Here is a 20478-nt window from a genome sequence, read left to right as displayed (position 1 = left end):
CACTTCATCTGCCCAGGGATGCATAAACTGGGTCTGCATTTGAGGAGGCATCACACAAACCCCAAATTAGGAACATCCTATTAAACAGGAAAAAGGACAGTATACTTCACAAGTACTAATGCCAGAAAAGACTAATCTGTGGAAACCTCCCAGAATGACAGCTAAATGCAATGCCTGATCCTAGGCTGGATCTAGGAGTACAGAGATTAAATCATTAGGTCAGTTGACAAAACAAATTCATCTGATTGGATAAATGTGTTAAAATTCCTGGAATCCGTAGCTGTTCTCTGGTTATGTAAGAGAATATCCTTATGCTCAGAAAATTCACACTGAGGTATTTAGGGGTTACTATAGACTAAATATCTGTGTATCCACAAAATGTGTGTATTGAAATGTAATCCCCAGTACATGGTATTAGGAGGTGGGGCCCTTGGGAGATGATTAGATCATGAGGGCAAAGCACCATGATTGGAACTAATGCCCTGATTAGAGAGACCCTAGGAATTCCCATTGTGGCACAGCAGAAATGAATCCAACTAGGAACCATGAGGTTGCAGTTTGATCCCTGGCCTCACTCAGTGCGTTAAGGATCTGGTGTTGCCTTGAGCTGTCGTGTAGCTTGCAGACTTGGCTTGGATCCTGCATTGCTGTGGTTGTGGCATAGGCCAGCAGCTGCAGCTCTGATTTGACCCCTGTGCCCTGGGTGCAGCCCTAAAAAGCAAAAAAAAAAAAAAAAAAAAAAAAAAAAGAGAGAGAGAGAGAGACCCCAGGCAACCGCTTCACCCCTTCTGCCACATGACCACATGAAGGCACAGCGTAGAGACAGCCTTATGGACCAGGAAGCAGATCTTCACCAGACGCCAAATCTGCTGGCACATTGATCTTGGACTCCAGCCTCTAGACTGTAAGAAACACATTTCTATGATTTATAAGCCACCCAGTCCATGGCCTTTTTGTTAGAGCACCCTCAATGAACGAAGATGGGGTAAAGAGCTATGGGGTATGTGACTGATTCTCAGGTACTTTAGAAAAATACATTTTATATCTATAAAACAGACAGGGAGAGAGCACAAACGATAAAGCAAGTGAGGCAAAATATTAATAGGTGCATAAGGGGAAAGTTGTGCCGATTTTTTTTACTAATTCTTGCAGTTATCCTATAAACCTGAATGATCTTCTAATTAAGAGTAAAATGAAACCAAGAAAACAAAAAGGAGTGTCCTCAGCTAAGATAGGGAAGGGGAAAGAGGCAGCTGCAGGGGGGACTTATGGCAGCTAGAACAGGAGGGGCAAAGGCGTGGAGCACAGCCGTCCAGGAAAGCCACTGAACAGAACGCCCTGTCCCTTTCTCTTGGCACTACTCCACCCAGTTTTGACGGCGAGTGATCTGAGGTTTGGGCCACTCCCAGCCAAGGCTCTTAGCACAGTGGAGGGAAAGCCGGCAGAGGTGAGGGACAGTGAGTTCAGAGGCAGCAGTGGGGGCTACGGTTCACACACAGATCTTTCTTTTTTCTTCCTTTTTTTTTTTGTCTTTTTAGGGCCATACCCAGGCTAGGGGTGGAATCAGAGCTGCAGCTGCTGGCCTATACCACAGCCACAGCAATGCCACATCTGAGCCGCATCTGTGATCTGTGCCACAGTTCACAGCAACGCCGGATCCTTAACCCGCTGAGCGATGCCAGTGATTGAACCTCATCCTCATGGATACTAATTGAGTTCATTACCACTGAGCCAAAATGGGAACTCCAGCCCACAGATCTTTCTTTTGCAAGTTTTCCTCCAGAAAGAGGCCCAAAGAGATCCTGGAGGAACCGTTTCTGCAACACTTTGCTCCGAGCTGAGCGGTTCAGGGAGGGCAATCTGGTGTTGTGTGCACTGTCCACCCCTCCAAACACACCCGCTGCTGGGAAACATTGGTGGCTGATGGCTCTCAGCTGCATCTCCCAGGTCTTGCCTTTGGCTGAAGAGAGAGGTCACCTGTCGGTCACAGCACCTGTGACCGATAGGGGACAGTTAGGAAGCTCAGACTCAGTCACCTGGCAGGTGGCAACCACAAGGGCCATGCCACTCGTTTTCTTGTCTCCACCTCTGTCTCCCAGTTTGTTTCCCCGGGGACCTAACCTCTGACCCAAACAAGTGAGTCGTATTGTGAAAGATTTAAAAAGCAAAAGGTGTACCACAAATCCAAAGAGTGACATAACTAAGAACAACTAAGCCCAAATCCTTATCCCGTCAGGAGATAGAAACGGGCGAAGCTTGGCTTGACTCCCAGGATGGATCACAGGCGAGTCCTGATCCTGTGGTGTGAGCCCATGACAAGCCTGAGAGTAAATCTCACAGGGCCTACCCAACAGCTCGCCTTCCCAGTTTACCAGCATTCTAGAAACCTCAGCCTGTGGGGACAGAGAGCAGGTTAGTGGTGGCCAGGGCCTAGGAGGGAAAAACAGCATGAACACTGAGCAGCATCAGGGCTGAAACTTGTGTGTCTTTTTTTTACAAAAAAAAAATTGTATTGGCATACAGCTGATTTACAATGTTGCGTCAGTTTCAGGTATAAAGCAAAGTGACTCAGTTATACATATACACATATCCTTTTCAGATTCTTTTCCCATATAGGTTATTACAGAATAGTAAGTAGAGTTCTCTGTGCTATACAGCGGGTCCTTGTTGGTTATCTATTTTATGTATAGGAATATGTATATGTTAATCCCATACTTCTGATTTATCCCTCCCCCAACCCTCACCTTCCCTTTGGGTAACCATAAATTTGTTCTCAAAATCTGTGTGTCTGTTTCTGTTTTGTAAATAAGTTCATTTGTATCATTTTTAAAAATTGGATTCCACATATAAGTAATATCATATGGTATTTGTTTTTCTCTGACTTACTTCACTTAGTATGAGAATCTCTAGTTGCATCCATGTTGCTGCAAATGGCATTATTTCATTCTTTTTATGGCTGAGTAATCTTCCATTGTGTATATGTACCACATCTTTTTTATTAATTCCTCTGTCAATGACATTTAGGTTGTTTTCGTGCCTTGGTTATTGTACTTGGTGCTGCTATGAACGTTGGAGTGCATGTACCTTTTCAAATTGCAGTTTTTTCCAGATAGAAACTTGTGTATCTTATGACAGTCATGGCTACACCACCATGTGCCTGTGTCAGTGCTTGTAAAGCCCAGAAAGGGGTAGACTTTAGGTATGATCCATCTCAACAAAGCAGACCACGAATCACATTTATGACATGTAGTGTACAGGCTTCCTTATCAACTCACTAAGTCACATGACAACAGTTTACATGTAGCCTAAAGTTAAATTTTGTTTCTTCAAGTGCCGTCAGTGTGAGGTGTTTTTGTTTTTTGTTTTTTGTTTTTCCCTCTACCTGGAGAGGAACATGCAGTGTGAGGAGGTCTTTGATAAGAGAACAAGCACGTGGTTTTGGACATTCAGCTGACTTAAAGATTTGGCTTGTTTTGTCTCACAAAGTCCCTAAGGTTGGGCATCCCTGGTCCTGGTGGACATACAGCACTTCTCAGCCACACCACGATCACCATGGGTCTTTGGGCTCCGCTTTGTTGAGATTGAAGCTCTGATTTCGATTCTGCGTTGGTTGCCTCTTGCTGCTGTGACAATCACCACAAACCCCATAGGTACAGCATACTTTTATTTTCGGGGTCAGGAGTTCCACTGGGCAGAATCTCGGTGTCAGTAGGGCCTTGCTCCCTCCCGAAGCCCTGAGAGAGGAGACCATGTCCTTCCGTCTTCAGAGCCTGAGCCCGTGGAGTTCCCATTGTGGCTCAGCGGTAATGAACCCAGCTAGTACCCATGAGGTCTTGGGTTCAATCCCTGGGCTCGCTTCAGTGGGTTAAGTATCCCACGTTGCTGCAAGCTAAGGTGTAGGTGAAAGACAGGATTCGGATCCTACATTGCTATGCCTATGGCGTAGGCTGGCAGCTGTAGCTCCAATTTGACCCCTAGCCTGGGAACTTCCATATGCTGCAGGTGCAGCCCTCAAAAGCCAAAAAAAAAAAAGCCTGAGCCCAACTCGCTTTGGTGCCGCAAAGTTTTCACTGCCTCCCTCTTAGAAGGACCCACCCAGGGAACCCAGGATCGCCTCCCTATCTCCAAATCCTGTCCCATCTGCAGAGCTCCTGTGCCAGCTAACATATCGAGTTCAAGGGTTTCCAAGATGGGGCCTGGATATCTTCAGAGCTGGCGTTCGGCTGACCACACAGTCCACTCAGCCGGGTACAGGACACCGTGCTGCCAGGAGGGGCTCACCCCTCACCGGGGTGCGAATCTTAGGTGTGTCTGCTCCTGGTCTTCATCACAACAGCCTCTTGCAAAGGCTGTCCTGCTGCCCAGTGTCCCCAGCAGAGTGACACAGAAAGTACCCAGGGTTTTACCATTACTGGGAGAGTGTGAGCTCTCATCTTCCTTTGTCTGTGGGAAACATTCAGCAGCACCCACAGGCTCTAGTGAGGTCACCCCTCTAGCAATTTGCATCATTTGAGAAGATGAGGGTGGCTTCTCTTTTAACCTTTTACTTCTGAGCCCCTGTCCAGGTTTGTGCCTGTAAATACTTGGTAAATGTCCTTTACTGAGTGAAGTAATGTCCTCAAAGAGTCTGCTAATTATCTTGGATTCTCAGACTCATGGCTCAGGACACCTGTGGGCTCTGAGAGACGACTCAAGGGGCTGTCAGCCCAGCACCATCAGGATGCAGCAGCTGGTACCCAAGTGGATCTGCCCAAGCCAGAGACAAACCTTTTGTCCAAGGTTTCAGAGACAGAAAACTCTCTCCCGCTGTGCCCAGCAAAACAACAGCCCCCAAAGACACCCACATCCTGATCCTGGGCCCTGAGAAGGGGGTGATCCTGGATTAGGGGCCCCAGTGTCTTCACAAGGTCCTCATAAGAGGGAGGCAGGAGGGTCAGAGGCAGAGTGAGACAGGAGACACTGTGCTGCTGGTTGTGAGAATGGAGGGAGAGACCACAGCCAGGGATGCAGCACCTCCAGAAGCTGGAAAAGGAGGAACCGACTTTCCCCTGGAGCTTCTGGAAGGACCAACCCTGCCCAGGGCTGGGTTCAGCCCCGTGAGGCCCGCCTTGGACTCCCGACCTCAGGACTGGGAGAGAAGCAATCTGTGTGGTTTTAAGCCACCCGTTTGTGGTGACTTTTTCCCGAAGCTGTAGGGGACTGTGGATCTTTCACAAACCCTGATCCTCAGGCTCCCCTCAGCAAAATGGGGACACGGCTAGTCCCCCACTGGGCCCCTGCAAAGACCAGTAAATCATGCAATAGGCATTAGTGGTTTATTATGGAGGTCACTCTGAGTTTGAGGTGCTTGTGGACACCAGGACGTGGTTGGATAAGCAAGTCTGGAGAGAAGAGGTTCAGAGGGAAAACTGTGAAGTGGGGGAAGGTGAAACCAGCCATCAGAAGGGCTGGCAATGGTGGTGGTGGGGGGACACGATGGGGAAAAGGGCTGCGGGAACTACAGGCTGGATGGGAACATAAACAATATGACCGTCTCCTCCTCTGCTGGCTGCCACCCTCCCGCCTCCAGGCCGAAGTGTTCAGAGCCACACACAGGGTTAAAACTTGGGTGTTTACTGGGAAGGGGCTCGGGGGGCCAGCTCCACTTCTCAGGCTTTTTTGGTGATGCTCTTGGGGGTGGCAAGCTCATACAGGCGGGGGGAGGCCCGAGCCACCAGGGAGGCAGGGGAGATGCGGTAGGGGTCATAACCCTCGTTCAAGTCCTTTCGCACTTTGGGCTTAGCCAGGGACACGATCCGGGGACTGGCCACCGCCTTCTTGGTGACCTCCAGCACCTCCCAGTGTGGGTCTCGGTCCGGAACACACTTTTCCGACTGGGCCTTGGGCACTGGACGGGGTGGGAGAGAAGGACAACATCAGGCCCTGAGCCTTGGGTGTGCGGCCCTCCTCTGTGGAAACTCGCCTTCTGGGTCAGGGCTCCGAAGTTCAGGGGCCTGTCCACCCACAGATGCGGGTAATTAGTATGGTCCCTCCACACATGGGAGCATCACTCAACCATGAAAAGGAGAGAAGCACCAACACTGCTACCACATGGATGGACCTGGAGACGCGATGCTCAGTGAGAGAAGCAGACCAGGAGGGCACACAGTGTGTGATTCCATGGATGTGAAACGTCCAGAACAGGCACATCCACAGAGACAAAGTGGGTTCCTGGTTGTCTGGGGCTGGGGATGAGGTGGGTGACTGTGCAAGGGGAAGGGGCTTCACTTTGGGATGATGAGAATGTTGTAAAACTGACCGTGGTGATGGACGCACAGCTCTGTGAATGTACTAAAAGGTGTTGAAATGTGCGCTTTAAAAGGGTCATTTTTTTTCCCTAGGGCCACACCTGCAGCATATGGAATTTCCCAGGCTAGGGGTCGAGTTGGAGCTGTAGCTGCTGGCCTACACCACAGCCACAGCAACGTGGAATCCTAGCCACGTCTGTGACCTACACCACCACTCACAGCAATGCCAGATCCTTAACCCACTGAGGGAGGCCAGGGATTGAACCTGCGTCCTCATGGATGCAAGTCAAATTTGTTTCCGCTGAGCCACGATGGGAACTCTAAAAGGGTCAATTGTAAAGAAAGAATATTTCACATAGCCACAGCCCAGACAGGGGGACTCAGAGGAGACAAAGGTGCCCTGGTGCCAGGGATGAGGAAGGGGTCAGTCAGCCCCCGCTGCCCAGTGCACCTGCAGCCCCAGTTGAGCCCCTTTGACAGGGTCCCACCAGCTACGTGTGAACACAGGGTGCCTGATCCCATTTAATTCTAATAAAATCAGTTAATTGATTTAAGTCAAGGGGTTGGTTGACCCTGACTCTATTGAAGCCATGGACAGACAGCTCTTCAGGGCAGACCTGGGGGAGGGCCAGGCTTCCTCTGTCCTGATCTTCTCCTTTCCCCACCACCACCTTCCTTCCCAGCAGGGGCTGCGGGCACCGCCTGCGTGGGAACTAGGACAGAAGTGACCACCAGTGGCCACTGCCTCAGCCTTCTGTCTCTGGGGACTTCAGGGGCCCTGGTTTTGAGGGGTGCCACTGCCTCCTTGCCAAATCCCTCTTTGCTTCCAGACTCTGCAGGCACAAGAGGGTGTCCCCTACTCAGTATACAGGCTGCGCTCAGTGGAGAGACCCTAGCGAAAAGAAGGGGGTCCTTCTACCCACAGGTGCAGCCCACTCAGGGCACCCACGGGCCGGCCTGCAGCTCTGTTGGGGGGACGACACTTGCTGGGCCCCACGCTGCCCAGAACGTACCGCTGTAACATCCGGGCTCTTAAATCTATTGAGCACAACCGAAGTTGACTGGTCCACCTAGCAGCCCCCACCACCACACACACACACCCAGCCATGATTCTTGCCCTGCACTCGTTCTCGTCTTGCCTTGTCAATGCCAGTCACAACCATCATGGGTGGAAGTCCAAGGTTTAGAAAACCCAGCCCTACACCACTCTTGTCCACACACACGTGGTGCATGTGGAAAAGTCCTCAAGCCTGGACACGTGTGCACAGTGTGTATGTGCAGATGTCCACATGCTTCTATCCCAGATGTGTGCATGTGCACATGTGTCAGGGAGACAGGATGGTCCGACACCCAGTGCATTGTATTCATGTTTCTATTCGTTTAGTTGATCTTTAACAACTTCAACAAATACTTTAACAAATATTAGGGGAATGGACAACGGAATGAATAAACAAACAGAAGAGCCCATTGGTGAGCTTGAAAGTGAAAAGACTGAACGGGAAGAAGTTATTCCGCAAAATGTGCTTGATGAAGGATTAGGGATCACCTTATATAGAGAGCTGCTCTAAATCAGCATCTAAAACCAGGAGATGGGGAACTGAGAACAGAGTAAACCAAGGTGACCAGTCCAGCCCCGGGGGGTTATGTGCCAGGATCTGGGGACACGCTGTATTTTCCAAAGCCTCTGACCTCTTGGGCATGGCGCATGACAGCGCAAGCGATAGTTAAATAAACCAAGTGTGTTAAAAGGTGCTGTAAAGAACAGGGAGGACTGCATGGCGCGGCCCAGAGGCGCAGGGCTCGTGGGAGTAAGTGGGGCAACAGGGGTGCTCACGGAGGGCAGAGGAGCCACGTGGTGTCTGGGGAGAATGGCCCAGGTGGCCAGAGCACACCCTGTTGGGGAGCCAGGGGACAAGCAAGGGGTGAGGTGGGAGCCTGGGGGACAAGCACAGGGCGTGATGTGAGCCCTGGGGACCAGCATGGGATGAGGCAGGAGTCAAGGGGACAAGCACAGGGCAGGAGCCTGGGAGGGGACTTGGGAGCAGGGAGGGGCAGAGGCCCACCTAAGTGTGGCAAGACCCACTAAGTATGGCATGGGCAGTGCTGAGAACCAGCATGGGGGGCTGCTACAGTGTAGGGACAGTGATGGGCTGAGAGGGGCTATGGTGCGGGGTGAGCTGTGGTACCGACAGGCAGGCGGAGCCCCTGGGAAGGCGCATCCCAGCTACGTGCACACTGCTGAACGTGGGGGGTCTGTGTGTGCAGCCCTAAAGAAACAGCAAATGGCACTACCTTGTGGAAGTGAGATTCCTTTTCTTTTCATGCTTTTCTGCATTTTTCAAATTCTCTACAGTTAGTGCATATTTTGTCATGGGGGCACTAGGCATCTCCTTTGTTTTCAAGGACAGGAAGAGAGGCCAGCACCCCTGAAGCGGTGCTGCTGCCCCAGCTTGGCTCTCTAGGTCCGGCACTTACTCTCCCTCTGGCCCCCACTGCGGTGCTAGGGATGAGACAGCACCCTCTGTGCAGGCCCACAGCCCAGGGAGCGGTTCCCTCTGCTAACCCCTGGGGCGCCTGTGGTCACAGCCTGAACTGTACACAGGGATTCAGAGAGCTGGTCTCAAGTTTATGGGAAGAAGAGGGAAGCACAAATGGGGCAGCAGCAGGTCCACAGCCACTGACTGCTTTGACTTATGCCCAGTGGGGAAGGACACTCACGAGATGCCCAGCCCGGGACCTGCTTACTGGCCAAATGAAGGAGGCGGTTGTGGTCGGAGACATGTGGCTTGGGTTTCGGCATGGGGTCCCACTCTGCCAACAGGGTGGCCGGGGCCCTGGGCTTTGCCAGTCGCAGGATCCTTGAGCTGGGGATGGCCATCTGGGCTGCTCGGGATACTTGGGACACCTGGGAACACAGTGAGAGAGGATGGTGTTCCATCAGTGACACAAAAGGATCAGCAGCATCTCTGCAGTACTAGGGGCCAGGTTTGATCTCCAGCCTAGCACAGTGGGTTAAGGATCATGCATTGCCACAGGGAGGCTTGGTTGCAATTGTGGCTCAGATCTGACTCCTAGACCAGGAACTTCCATCTGCCACCAGGTGACCAAAAAAGAAAAAAAAAGGAGAGGAAAGAGAAAAGCAGTCTGTGATTCTTCCCTGGATACAAAAGCCCCCATGAGAAGCACTGAAAGACTAAAGACTGACCAGGAAATTTGTTTGCAGTTTGTTCAGCCAAGGATTAGTAGCCATCATAAATAAAGAGCTCCTCTAAATTTTTTTTTTTTCTTTTTAGGGCCACCCTCTCGCCATATGGAGATTCCCAGGCGAGGGATCCAACTGGAGCTAGAGCTGCTGACCTACACCACAGCCACAGCAATGCAGGATCCAAGCCACTTCTACGACCTACACCACAGCTCATGGCAACACGGGCTCCTTAACCCACTGAGCAAGGCCAGGGATTGAACCTGCGTCCTTGTGGTTCCTAGCTGGATTTGTTAACCACTGAGCCATGATGAGAACTCCCAGCTCCTCTAAATCAATAGCATGAAAAGTAACAGGATACTGAGCCAATCAGGTAGGAGCGTAAACCCAAATTATCAAGAATCCCCTCTGTGGACCAGGAAAATTTAAATTAAAACAAAATATCACTGTACATCTACAAATATGGGAAAAGGGGAAAAGCCTGACATTATCAAGCCCTGGCAAGAAGGGGAAAGGAAAGAAGTTCCAATGCCTGGATGGTAGGAGTAGAGTCCACACGCACTTTGGAACACAGTCTCTCTGTGGCACAAGTGACAGGCACACGGACCGCCACCATACAAAGAAGCTGGGGGAGGTGAGTACAGGGCTGTCCCCTGCAGCTGGTGACCAGGGCCGGCACTTGAAAACAGCCTAGGTGTCCATCAGTCAGGGATGGGCCAGTGAAGTGGGGTGTGTTCATGTGGTAGGACACAGTCCAGCAGATGAAATAGAGGTTCTACATAAATCAGCATGCAGTGCTCTGGAAACAGAAAACTGAGGGGGAAGCAAGCAAGAAAAACCCACATGTGTATGTTAAAACCACAAGACTGTGATTCTGGTTTAGGGGCCTACCTGCATAGTCAAGCATAAAATAATGGAAATGAGGCAGAGCTGGCTGAGTCAGTGACAGTGGAAAGCGTGGCAGGTGGTTCTTTCTCAGCACCTTCCAAGAATCCATGCACCACTGAATTGGCCACTTTGAACCTGACCTCCCTGGATGTAGCCCTGGGAGCTGCTGGCCAATCACTGTGCCCACCCCACACCCCCCCAATCCTGGAGAAGTGCACACAAGACCCACTCCTTCCAGGCCTCCCCCTTCCCGAATGCATCCTGTTGACCCTCTTTTCTTGACCCACCCGCCAGCCGGCTCCTTTATGTGTGGAAACATTCTCCCTGCAAAATCATTAAAGAGCGATTAAAACCTGTCCTGAACGTGTCCAGCTGTGACACATGGAAGATGGTGGTCCTTCCTGACACCTCTGGAGAGAGGAGGGGGAGGAAAGGAGGGAAGGGGCTGAAAGGGGCTATTCCTTAAAGAGAGGAGATGGGAAACGCACCTGCCCAAACTTGGGGGTAGGGATGGGGGGGTGTGGTTGGTGCTGGTATGTGTATAACACCGTGTCTTATGAAAGCTCTTGCTGTGAGCCCTTTGGGTAGGAGGCTGTCCAGAGGCAGAAAGTTGGCTGGAATGATCTCTAGGGTCACTGAAATGTGAGTCTGTTTCCCTCTTGAAATTGCCCTGCTTAGAACCACGGACTCTCGACAAAAAAAAAAAAAAAATGGAGTTCCCATCATGGCGCAGTGGTTAACGAATCCAACTAGGAACCATGAGGTTGTGGGTTCGGTCCCTGGCCTCTCTCAGTGGGTTAAGGATCCAGCGTTGCCATGAGCTGTGTGTGGGTCGCAGACACAGATCGGATCTGGTGTTGCTGTGGCTGTGGTGTAGGCTGGCAGCTACAGCTCCGATTAGATCCCTAGCCTGGGAACCTCCATATGCTGCGGGAGCAGCCCTAGGAAAGGCAAAAAGACAAAAAAAAAAAAAAAAAACAACCACAGACTCTTATCCAGTGGAGGAGTGACAGGCCAGGAACCACGAATTTGAACAGTATTGAAGACTGCTCCAGGCCCTGCACAGAGCGACGCAAGCCCTGGACTGAGGGCTCAGGTTGGGTGGAAGAATGGAAAGCCCATCCAGAGGCCTGCATGGGGCAGCGGGGGAGCAAGAAGGGGTGTTGGAGTCTGGGGTGGGGCTTTGCCAGGCTGAGTGGGAACAGGAGGGCGGGCACCTGTCCTCACAGAGGAACCAGTGTCTGGGGTGGGGGCACCGCACGTGCAAAGGCCTGGGGGCTACACTTAGTCCAGCAGAGGGGGCACTAGGGGAGGAGGGGTGGAGAGGGCCCAATCCTGCTGGCCTTTCTGGGGTACTGGGGAGTCACAGAGGGTGCTGGAGCACAGAAGGGCTAAACTGACAACTGAACCAGCAAGGGCAAGGCAGGGGCTGGGAAGCAGCAGGTGTATCTCCAGGTAAGAGGTGGGATAGGTCGAAGGGCCCATGCCCTGCTTTGGATCCTGATCCAACCAGATGAACACGAAGCCTTTTTTGAGAGAAATGGGAAAAGGAGCATGGGCTGGGTACTCAGACACTATGGCATCATTGTTCAATCCTTCTATGTGACCATTGCTTTTATGGTTTTCAAACTATCCTCGTCTGTTAGGAATCCATACTGAAGAGTCTGAGAGAAAAGTGGTGTGATGTCTGGATTTATTCTTTGTTGTTGTTGTTGTTGGCTTTTTAGCATATGGAAGTTCCCGGGGCCAGGGGTCAATTCACAGCTGCAACTGCCAGCCTATGCCACAGCCATAGCAACGCCAGATCTGAGTTGCATATGTGACCTACATCGCAGCTCACAGCAATGCCCTTAACCCACTGAATGAGGCCGGAAATCAAACCCACATCCTCATGGACACTATGTCAGGTTCTTAACCCGCTGAGCCACAAGGGGTTATTCTTTTTTTTTTTTTTTTTAAGGGGGTTATTCTTAAGAGTGTTACAGTGTGTGTGGGGTGGGGGGGTCTGTCAAACAACCACACAGAAACACCAGTTGACACAGTACTCAAACCACAGTGCCAACCCCCATACATCCGTCAGAATGGCCAGACTTTTTTTTTTTTTTAACTTTTTAGGGCCATACCCATGACATATGGAAGTTCCCAGGCTAGGAGTCCAATCAGAGCTACAGCTGCCAGCCTACACCACAGCCACAGCAACATTAGATCCGAGCCATGTCTGTGACCTACACCACAGCTCACGTTAACGCCAGATCCTTAACCCACTGAGCGAGGTCAGGGATCAAACCTGCAACCTCATGGTTGCTAGTCAGATTCCTTTCCACTGCGCCATGACGGGAACTCCAGAATGGCCAGACATAAAGGAATGGAAAAAGCAGCAAAGGGACAGATGGTGCCAGAGGAAGCAGCCACTGTGGAAACAGGTGGTCATTTTCTGATAAAGTCAGACCAGCCCCCTGCCCAGGCCCCCACCTCTGGTGATTACCCTGGAGTTTATGGAACTGTGTTCCCACGATTCTCAGATGCTAATGGCAGCCACGCTTGCAGGAACCAAAACCCAGAAATGACCACGTGTCCTTCGGTAGGTACATGATGCCCACTCTAGGGTCCCTCCCAGGAGAGCAAAACTCTGTGCTACTAATGGGGGGGAGGGCGTGTGTGCAGGGCACAGGTGTGAGGGGCCGCAGGCTTTGGGGCAGAGTGAGGCCTGAGCTGGGGAGGAGGGTAGCCCTCAGTCAGAGGGAGGTATGGGCTGGATTCAGAAGGGACTGACCTCTGTGATCTCTGAGGCGGGGTTGTCATGCCCACGTTGGAGGTGGGAGCTGAGGCCCTGGCCTCCGCTCTGAGCTGGCAGGCAGGGGGCTGGTCCTCAAGCTGCCTTCGAGGCAGAGGGGAGGGAGAAAACCCTTTTCTCAGGCCAATTCCAATGAAGCCTGGTGGTCCAGGAAGGTAGTTAGCATCTGCTGCCCTGGAGAGGGTTCCCTCTTGTGCTCCTGGGCCCTCAGAGCCCCTGGATGGTAGATGGGAGCCCTGGTGGGGGCTCTAGGGAAAGAGGCACCCACCTCGGACATGTTTATACTCCAGATGTTATTCCGGGTCTTAGGGGTGGCCAGCTCCCGCAGGCGACGGGATGGTCGGTATGCCAGGGTGGAGCGTGGGATGGGCCAGGCTGCGGTGGTCCTAAGGGAGAGCCAGGTGGGAGATACTCAGCCAAGGGGCCGTCTGTGCTGCGGTGTGTGCATAACACCTCTCTGATTCTGTGGGTCAGGGAGGGCCCGGCCTGGTGAAAGGTTGGGAAAGTACCTCCAACAGGGATTCTTCAAAGGCCCCCCTCCCCCTTCGCATCCTCAAGGATGGAGCTACCCCTGCTGGGGCAAGTATGAGCCCTGCCATTGATAAATAACTGGGGAAGAGCTTCCACTGGGCTGGCCTCTGAAGACCAGGCCTCAGCTATGCCTCTGCTCCAGAAACAGCTGCAGTTCATGGCTCCGATACTGGAATGCAGCAGATGAGCCGCTGTCAGAGCCTGGGGTGGTCCCTGGACTAAGATGTTCACACAGCGGTTATGCCAGCCCAGGCCTACACTCTGCACTAAGTCTAGTTGCAGCGGGTTAGATTGCCTGCAGACTGCATTAAGGCGAGATGCTGCTGTCACAAAGCTGGGGCAAAAAATGGTGGTGGGCTCTCGGCACAGTGGGCAGGAGTGTCTTCCCCTCTCTGTGCTCATGAGAAGCCAGAGTCTGAGAAGTCCAGGAGTCCCTCCCCGCTGGCGAGAAGTGACACCACGCATTGGCCTGCAGCCCCTGAAGCCAGAAGGTTCTGTCTGGGGAGCTGAGCACAGCCCTCCCCCGTTACCCCACACGGGAAGGGGTTCCAGCTTCCCAGGCAGTCGCCCCTACCTGTTGTTGTTATAATACTCCGAGTAGAACCTTTTAGGTCGGGCCAGCTCCTCCACCCGGCGGGACACCTCTGCGCAAAACAGGGAACACTCCCCTTGAAACTGACCCCCTGAGGACTTCCTCCCGAACCCAGCTTTGTACCAGGTGACACCCCCACCTGGGGCTCCAGGGCACGCGGGCTGGGAGGTATGCAGTCAGGATGGGCCTGGGTTTCCAGCACCTCTGTGCTCCCTGAGAACAAAACTCTGAGAACCTGCCCTGAGCACCTCTCCAGAAATGAGCTTTCTCAAAACGTTCTATTTAAAGGGATCCGCTGCCCCAGGAAGGGACGGGATCTTTCACTAAGGCTGCCCCCGCTCTGGCTGAAGGGCACTGTGGTCCCCTGAAGAGTCTGTCCCCCCACCCCTCCCCAGACCATCCTCCAGCTGGGGCGGGGACAGACTCCAGAGAGGAGACCCTGGAAGATGGATGGGGGGCAGGGTCCCTCAGGGAGGCCCAGCGGTCTCCCAGTCAGAGCCAGACACAGGTCAGGGTGAGATGCAGTGACCCGGCCACAGGCACCAGGCCAGGTGCCCCTGGGGAAAGGAGGCAGTGAGTGGGTCAACCTACCCGGCACCGTGATGGTGAGTGTGGTGTCCTCCAGAAACCTCTCCGTCCAGTACACGGATGGCCTAGAACACACCCAGCAGGGCTCAGGGTGAGGAAAGCCAGGGCCTCGGTGGCCCGCGTCCCACTCAGAAGCAGAACTCAGGGCGCCCCATAAACACAGACAGAAGATGGGACTGCAAGTGGGAGCATTGCAGCTGGAGAGGGGGGGCAGCTTCCAGATGGGAAGAAAGAAGAGAGCAAGTGGGGGGCAGGGGGCAGGTGAGGGAGGACACAGGAAAGCCTCAGAATCATGGGGGGGTGTAGATATTTTGAGCAAGGCTGGTGTTCAAAGGAGGGAGCTGGAAAAAAAAGAGGCATAACTGAGAAGGGGGCCTGAGGCCACAACCCAAGGACTGGAGTCCAGAGCTCCAGGTGGTGCAGGGGATCCTTGGGTGGGATCCTAGGGTGAGGTACCCCAGCGGAGAGCCCTTCCCCCAACATTGTCCCAGGCAGGAGAGGGCAGGGTGGCTGGAATAAAGGGCCCCCACATGGTCAGGAGCAGGGGGCACCTGGGACTTACCAGTAGACACAGAACTGCAGGTTCCTCATGCCGGGGGCGATCCAGGCATAGCCCCTGCAGCAGCACCCTGTCCTGCACGAGACAGGCCCACCCGCCTTTGCGCTGGGCTCCACTGGCTCAAGGCCTCGCTGTCCTTCACTAGCACCCAGGGCCACCATGGTCACAGTCTCCCCTCCCTCAGCACCTGCCCCAAGCTGGTCATGGGGAGGCAGGGGAGGGCTGGGCAGAGGGGCCACCAGAAGCTGCTTCCCCCACCCCAGCCAGACCTCACCTGTCTTTCAAGACTTGCCAGTTGGTCTTGGGCTTGGCCAGCTCGAACAGCCGCCTCCTCTTCCTCCTCTCCCTGCCTACGGAGGTGCTGGGGAGCCTCTGGGAGATGGACAGACGGCTGTGGAGAGCAGGCCAGTCAGGGCAGGTCAGATCGCTCACTCCCCCAGCCCCTTAGACCTATGCACGTGCTCTCAGCGCCCCCACCCCAGGATCTCACCCTCCCCTCCCAGGAGGCCTGCCTGGAGGAGACTTCTAATATCACAAAGACTAGACTGACATCCCAGCTCTGAAGATGGCCACCCCAGTTCTCTCCTCTGTGAAAGGGAGCAGAGACCCGCTCCTGCCCCACCAGACAAGGAGATGCTTCCCGAATGCAGGTCAGACCCAAGAGGGGACGAGCACAGAGAGTACCCCAGGAAGCCACAGCTGCTGCTCCCTGCACAGCACACGCCCAGCCCCGCCAGCCACATCCCCCAATGTGTGCCCCTCACACAGGCTCTGTGGGGGCCACGGCATTCTGCAGGGAGAACGAGGCCCCTGTGCAGCACAGGAGGGACGCCTGCTGACCCAGCAGCAGGGGCCAGGAGTCCAGGCGAAGGGTCCACCCATGCCCCCCACACACTAACAAGGCACTCGGTCCCCAGGTGGGGGGAGCACCTGCCTCTTTCCAAGACACACAGGCTCTCAGCTCACCCAGAACACATCCTCCTGCCACCTAAAGCCTTCCTGCCAATTTGTGGTCCTCAAGATGGTTTTGGCTTTGGGCTTGGGAGCTTTCACCCATTTCTTCTTCTCTCTGTCTGACCGAGGGCCGCCCCTGTGACTTCTCAACTCTGCCATCTGAACTCTCCAGAACTGAAGCTTTGGTGGAGTTTTTCCACCCAAATTCACCTGCCACCTGGACAGGGGCTGTGTGTTGACTTACTCCTGGGGGCAGTGAGGTGCTGACACCCTCAAGCCTAGAATGAAGTCACAGGCCCTGGGGGCACCCACCCCAGGGGCCACCCCCACTGCCCCAGGCTGGTGGCCACCCTCCTACGCACCTCATCTCAGGCACACCCTCCTCCACATCCTTCTCCAGAACCTTCTCCAACTCTGGGAGGGCCTCTTCTGGGTTCTTGGTACCCAGGAATTCTTCCCCAGTCACCTCTTCCGGGGGGATCTCCTCCTCCTGGCCTTCCAGCCCCAGCTGCCCATCATCTGGGTCCTGGTACTTGGTGTCCCTGGACCCTCGGCTCTCATACACAGGGCTTGGAAGGCCCGGGGCGCTGTCCTTCTGCCCCCTCTCTGGCCGGCCCTCAGCCTCCGACGTGCGGTGGTCATAGAGTGAGCTCTGCCACTGGTCCCCCATGTGCTGGGTCCTTCCCAACCCTGCAGCCTTGCTCCCCAACACCCAAATGAGTCGTGGTCGCCCAGCAACAGGAGAATGGCCCACCCACATTCTCCTGCCCACATTCCACGCCCACATCCACAGGTGCCCACCACCAGGCAGCCCCCAGCCACCAGGCCCTTGGGAGGCCGCCCACTCCTCCAACCTCAGCCCCACCTGGCCCCCTCCTGCCACCTTGCCTTCCTGCTCCATAAACCTGGACCCCTTACCAAACAAGGCACAGTGAGGCCAAACAATAATGAAACACTGGAGTCAGGAACAGAGAAAGATTTACTGCAGGGCCATGCAAGGAGACCGGTGGCTCATACCTTAAGCCCCAGCTCCCCAAAGGCTTTCAGCAAAGCTCCTTAAATTCATTTTTTAATTAAAGCATACTTGATTTACAATGTTGTGCCAATTTCTGCTGTACAGCAAAGTGACCCAGCATATATATCATACATATATATACCTTCCCTTTCTTTTTTTTTTCTATTTTTTTCTTTCATTTTTTAATTTTGTCTTTTTATGGCCACATCTTCAGCATATGGAAGTTCCTGGGCTAGGGGTCAAATCAGAGTTGCAGCTGCTGGCCAACACCACAGTTCATGGCAACACCGGATCCTTAACCCACTGAGTGAGGTCAGGGATCGAACCCACATCCTCATGGATATTAGTTGGGTTCTTAACCTGCTGAGCCACAATGGGAACTCCATATACCTTCCCCTTCTCATATTATTTTTCATCATGGTCTATACCAAGAGGCTGGATATATTCCCCTGCCCTGTACAGTAGGACCTCATTGCTTACCATTCTAAGATCTACTATTACATTTAGTAGATACCTAAATGCATCTACTAACCCCAAATTCCCCATCTATCCCCCCCCTTGGCAACCACAAGTCTGTTCTCTATGACTGTGAGTCTCTGTTTTGTAGATAAATTCATTTGTCAACAAATCCCTTTAAAAGACCGCATGAAGGAGGGGTGTGATTGCTTGTTGCCAACTTCTTGGTGTGGGATCCTTTTTTCTTGTACTGTCCACAGAGGTCAGGTCACGATGTACCTGTATATTTCAGGCTCTAGGTGGCAAAAAGGTGTAGAGCCAGTATGACTAAGCACAGGCAACAAACCACAAAGGTTAAGGTAAGGTTAAAGTAAAAGGAACAGATCTAACACAGAGTCAGATTTGTTCTTCCCTGTTACTTATCCACCTCAGGGCCTTTGCACCTGCTGGTCCCTCTTCCCACACATGCCCTGGGGGATCCTCCTCAGGAAGGCAGCCCATTTTCAGGTCTCTCTGTATCCTGGCTCCTCATTTGACTTCTGCAAGGCATTTAGCATGGCCTAAAATTACACTGCTCACTTATTTATTTCTTCTTCAGTGTCTACCTCTGCACTGTAGAAAATTGCCTTCTCAGATCAGGGGCTGCAGAAGGCTCTTGGGGAAGGGCTGCTGAGTGAACAATTACTCAGTGCTGGAGCACACCCAGCTCCACCCTACATTTATTCTCATCTGTGCTCAAATGAGGAGTTAGTGCTGGCGGTGACAGTTAACCAGGAGTCCCACCCCCTCCCCAAGATTGGCTGAGGAATGGACCTGAGATGGAGTCCCCAGGGGTTTCTAGGGATGGTCCTCTCTCTTGAAAGGAGACAGGAAGAAGAGATCCTATCTCTTCTTCTTGGTTATTTCTGGAACTGTGTGTGATGTCCAGAGCTCGAGCAGCCATCTTGCGACCATGAAACCTGCTAGCCTGAGGCCGATGAGTCAAAAGATGGGTCTTTGGTGGCATGGTTGAACCTCTGAACTTGGCAACCCTGGAGCCTTCTGTGTGTCTGGGCTTCTTGTAACCTGACACATTCAGTTCTCTTAGGACTAAGTTGTAGCTCAGCTTCCTGTTCCTTGCAGCCAAAAGCACCCCAACTGATATGTTCTCTTCCAGCCCCAATATTTCATGAGCAATAACTCTAGCAACACCTGGTATTTGAAACAGGCTGTCCCAGAAGAAGATCAAAGAAGGTGATTGTTATGAAAGTTGTAGCATCCTCATGGCCCAACATCCAGATTTTGGGAAACCCTCTCAGGGCATCATAGGACCTGCATCGTCCACCCTCTCTGTGTACAGAGCAGAAACTTTTGGGGCCTTCTCAGGGCAGGGTCTTTCTCTATATCCTCTACTTTAGCACCTCTCTAAAGTATAATATGTATCTTGGAGGCTTACAGAAGCATCATGACCCGACCTCTGCGGACAACTGCAAGAACAAAGGATTCCTTGCCAAGTGTGCATCAGCCAACCACATGCCTCCCTCACCTTGCCTTTAAAAGCACTTTGCAATTTTGAGGAGTTCAGGATATTTTGGGAGTACGAACTACCCATCTCCTTGCATGGCCCTGCAGTAAATCTTTCTCTGCTCCAAACTCTGACATTTTGCTTTGTTTGGCCTCACTGTGGCACAGAGGCTTGCACTAACAATTTAAGACCCCAGCCTGCCATTCTCTTGTGTGGGAAGTGTCTCTGACCACCCCCTCAAGTTCTGCTCTGGGCCCCCAACACACAGGTAGGCCCAAGACCCTCTCCCTGGACATGAGTATGGCCCAGCTCAGGCTGGCCATCCAGAGACCCAAGTGGATGGGGCAAGCTCACTGTTTGCGGTTTGCAAATCCGTTTCCAAATCCTGTCTCTCTAATGCTTTGCTCCTGGCTGTGGCCTTGTCATCACCTCTGTGAGGATCCTAGAAGTTCTTCGAGAGTGTCCAGTTCCATCTGGGAGACCCTTGGAAAATCTCATTATTGGTCTCAAGTGTCCTAAACCCTCACCTTGCATAAAATGACTCACAAAAAAAGAAATTCCACGTTGCTGCAACTAGAAAGACCAATCGTCACCACAATGTTCTGTAAGAAATCCTTACTCAAAAGTGAGGCCACTTAGCTTTGAGACAGGTCACCAAATCTAAGACAGCCCAGGACCTGGGACCCTTGGCTGCAGTGCTTGCACCAGGACAAACATCTCCTCAAGGAACAAAATACAAAGAAAATAGGTGGGACTAAAAACAACGGTGTGCATGCGCAGTTGGGGCAAATTATGGACAAGATACAAAAAGACCAAAAATCCAATTGCCACTTCTCAGGAGCCAAGAGTAAAAGCAGGTACTATTCATGCCCCCTGCACACACCGCCACCAAAAGGATGGGCAGACCACCTAAGCCACCCCTCTGTCCTGCCCCCTGGACCCACACTTACCCTCACCCCATAAAAGGAACCAGATCACCAACCCCTAGGAGAGTGAGCTAGGGAAACTGTTGCTTGTTTTCCCTCCCTCCTGCTGAAGCACCAATAAAGCTTTGCCTGAATTTATTGCCTGGCCTCTTATCAAATTTTATTTATTTAGGAAGACTGCA

The 20478-nt window shown here is 52.6% G+C and overlaps 1 protein-coding gene across 1 annotated transcript; it reads right to left on the bottom strand.

The window, feature by feature from the left end:
• Positions 5308-17065, bottom strand: THEG (theg spermatid protein). Its single transcript, XM_021085147.1, has 10 exons — positions 16758-17065; positions 15716-15832; positions 15445-15516; positions 14886-14947; positions 14277-14346; positions 13440-13557; positions 9033-9192; positions 5741-5887; positions 5649-5706; positions 5308-5371 (listed from the first exon to the last, which is right to left on the bottom strand). The coding sequence occupies exons 1-10, from the start codon at positions 17063-17065 to the stop codon at positions 5308-5310; spliced, it is 1176 nt and encodes a 391-aa protein (XP_020940806.1).

The sequence above is a fragment of the Sus scrofa genome, chromosome 2 (genome assembly GCF_000003025.6).
Source record: "Sus scrofa isolate TJ Tabasco breed Duroc chromosome 2, Sscrofa11.1, whole genome shotgun sequence".
NCBI lineage: Eukaryota > Metazoa > Chordata > Mammalia > Artiodactyla > Suidae > Sus > Sus scrofa.
Note: the sequence above shows the minus strand (reverse complement) of the source record. Positions and strands in the feature narration are given on the sequence as shown.

Excerpts from the sequence above, each read along its gene's own strand:
- THEG (XM_021085147.1), bottom strand. The coding sequence starts at position 17,065 with ATGGGGGACCAGTGGCAGAGCTCACTCTATGACCACCGCACGTCGGAG. Across the intron at positions 14,347-14,885 it reads ACTCACCATCACGGTGCCGG|AGGTGTCCCGCCGGGTGGAG; the intron begins GTAGGTTGACCC and ends TGTTTTGCGCAG. Across the intron at positions 5,707-5,740 it reads CTTGAACGAGGGTTATGACC|GGCCTCCCCCCGCCTGTATG; the intron begins CCTACCGCATCT and ends CCTGGTGGCTCG.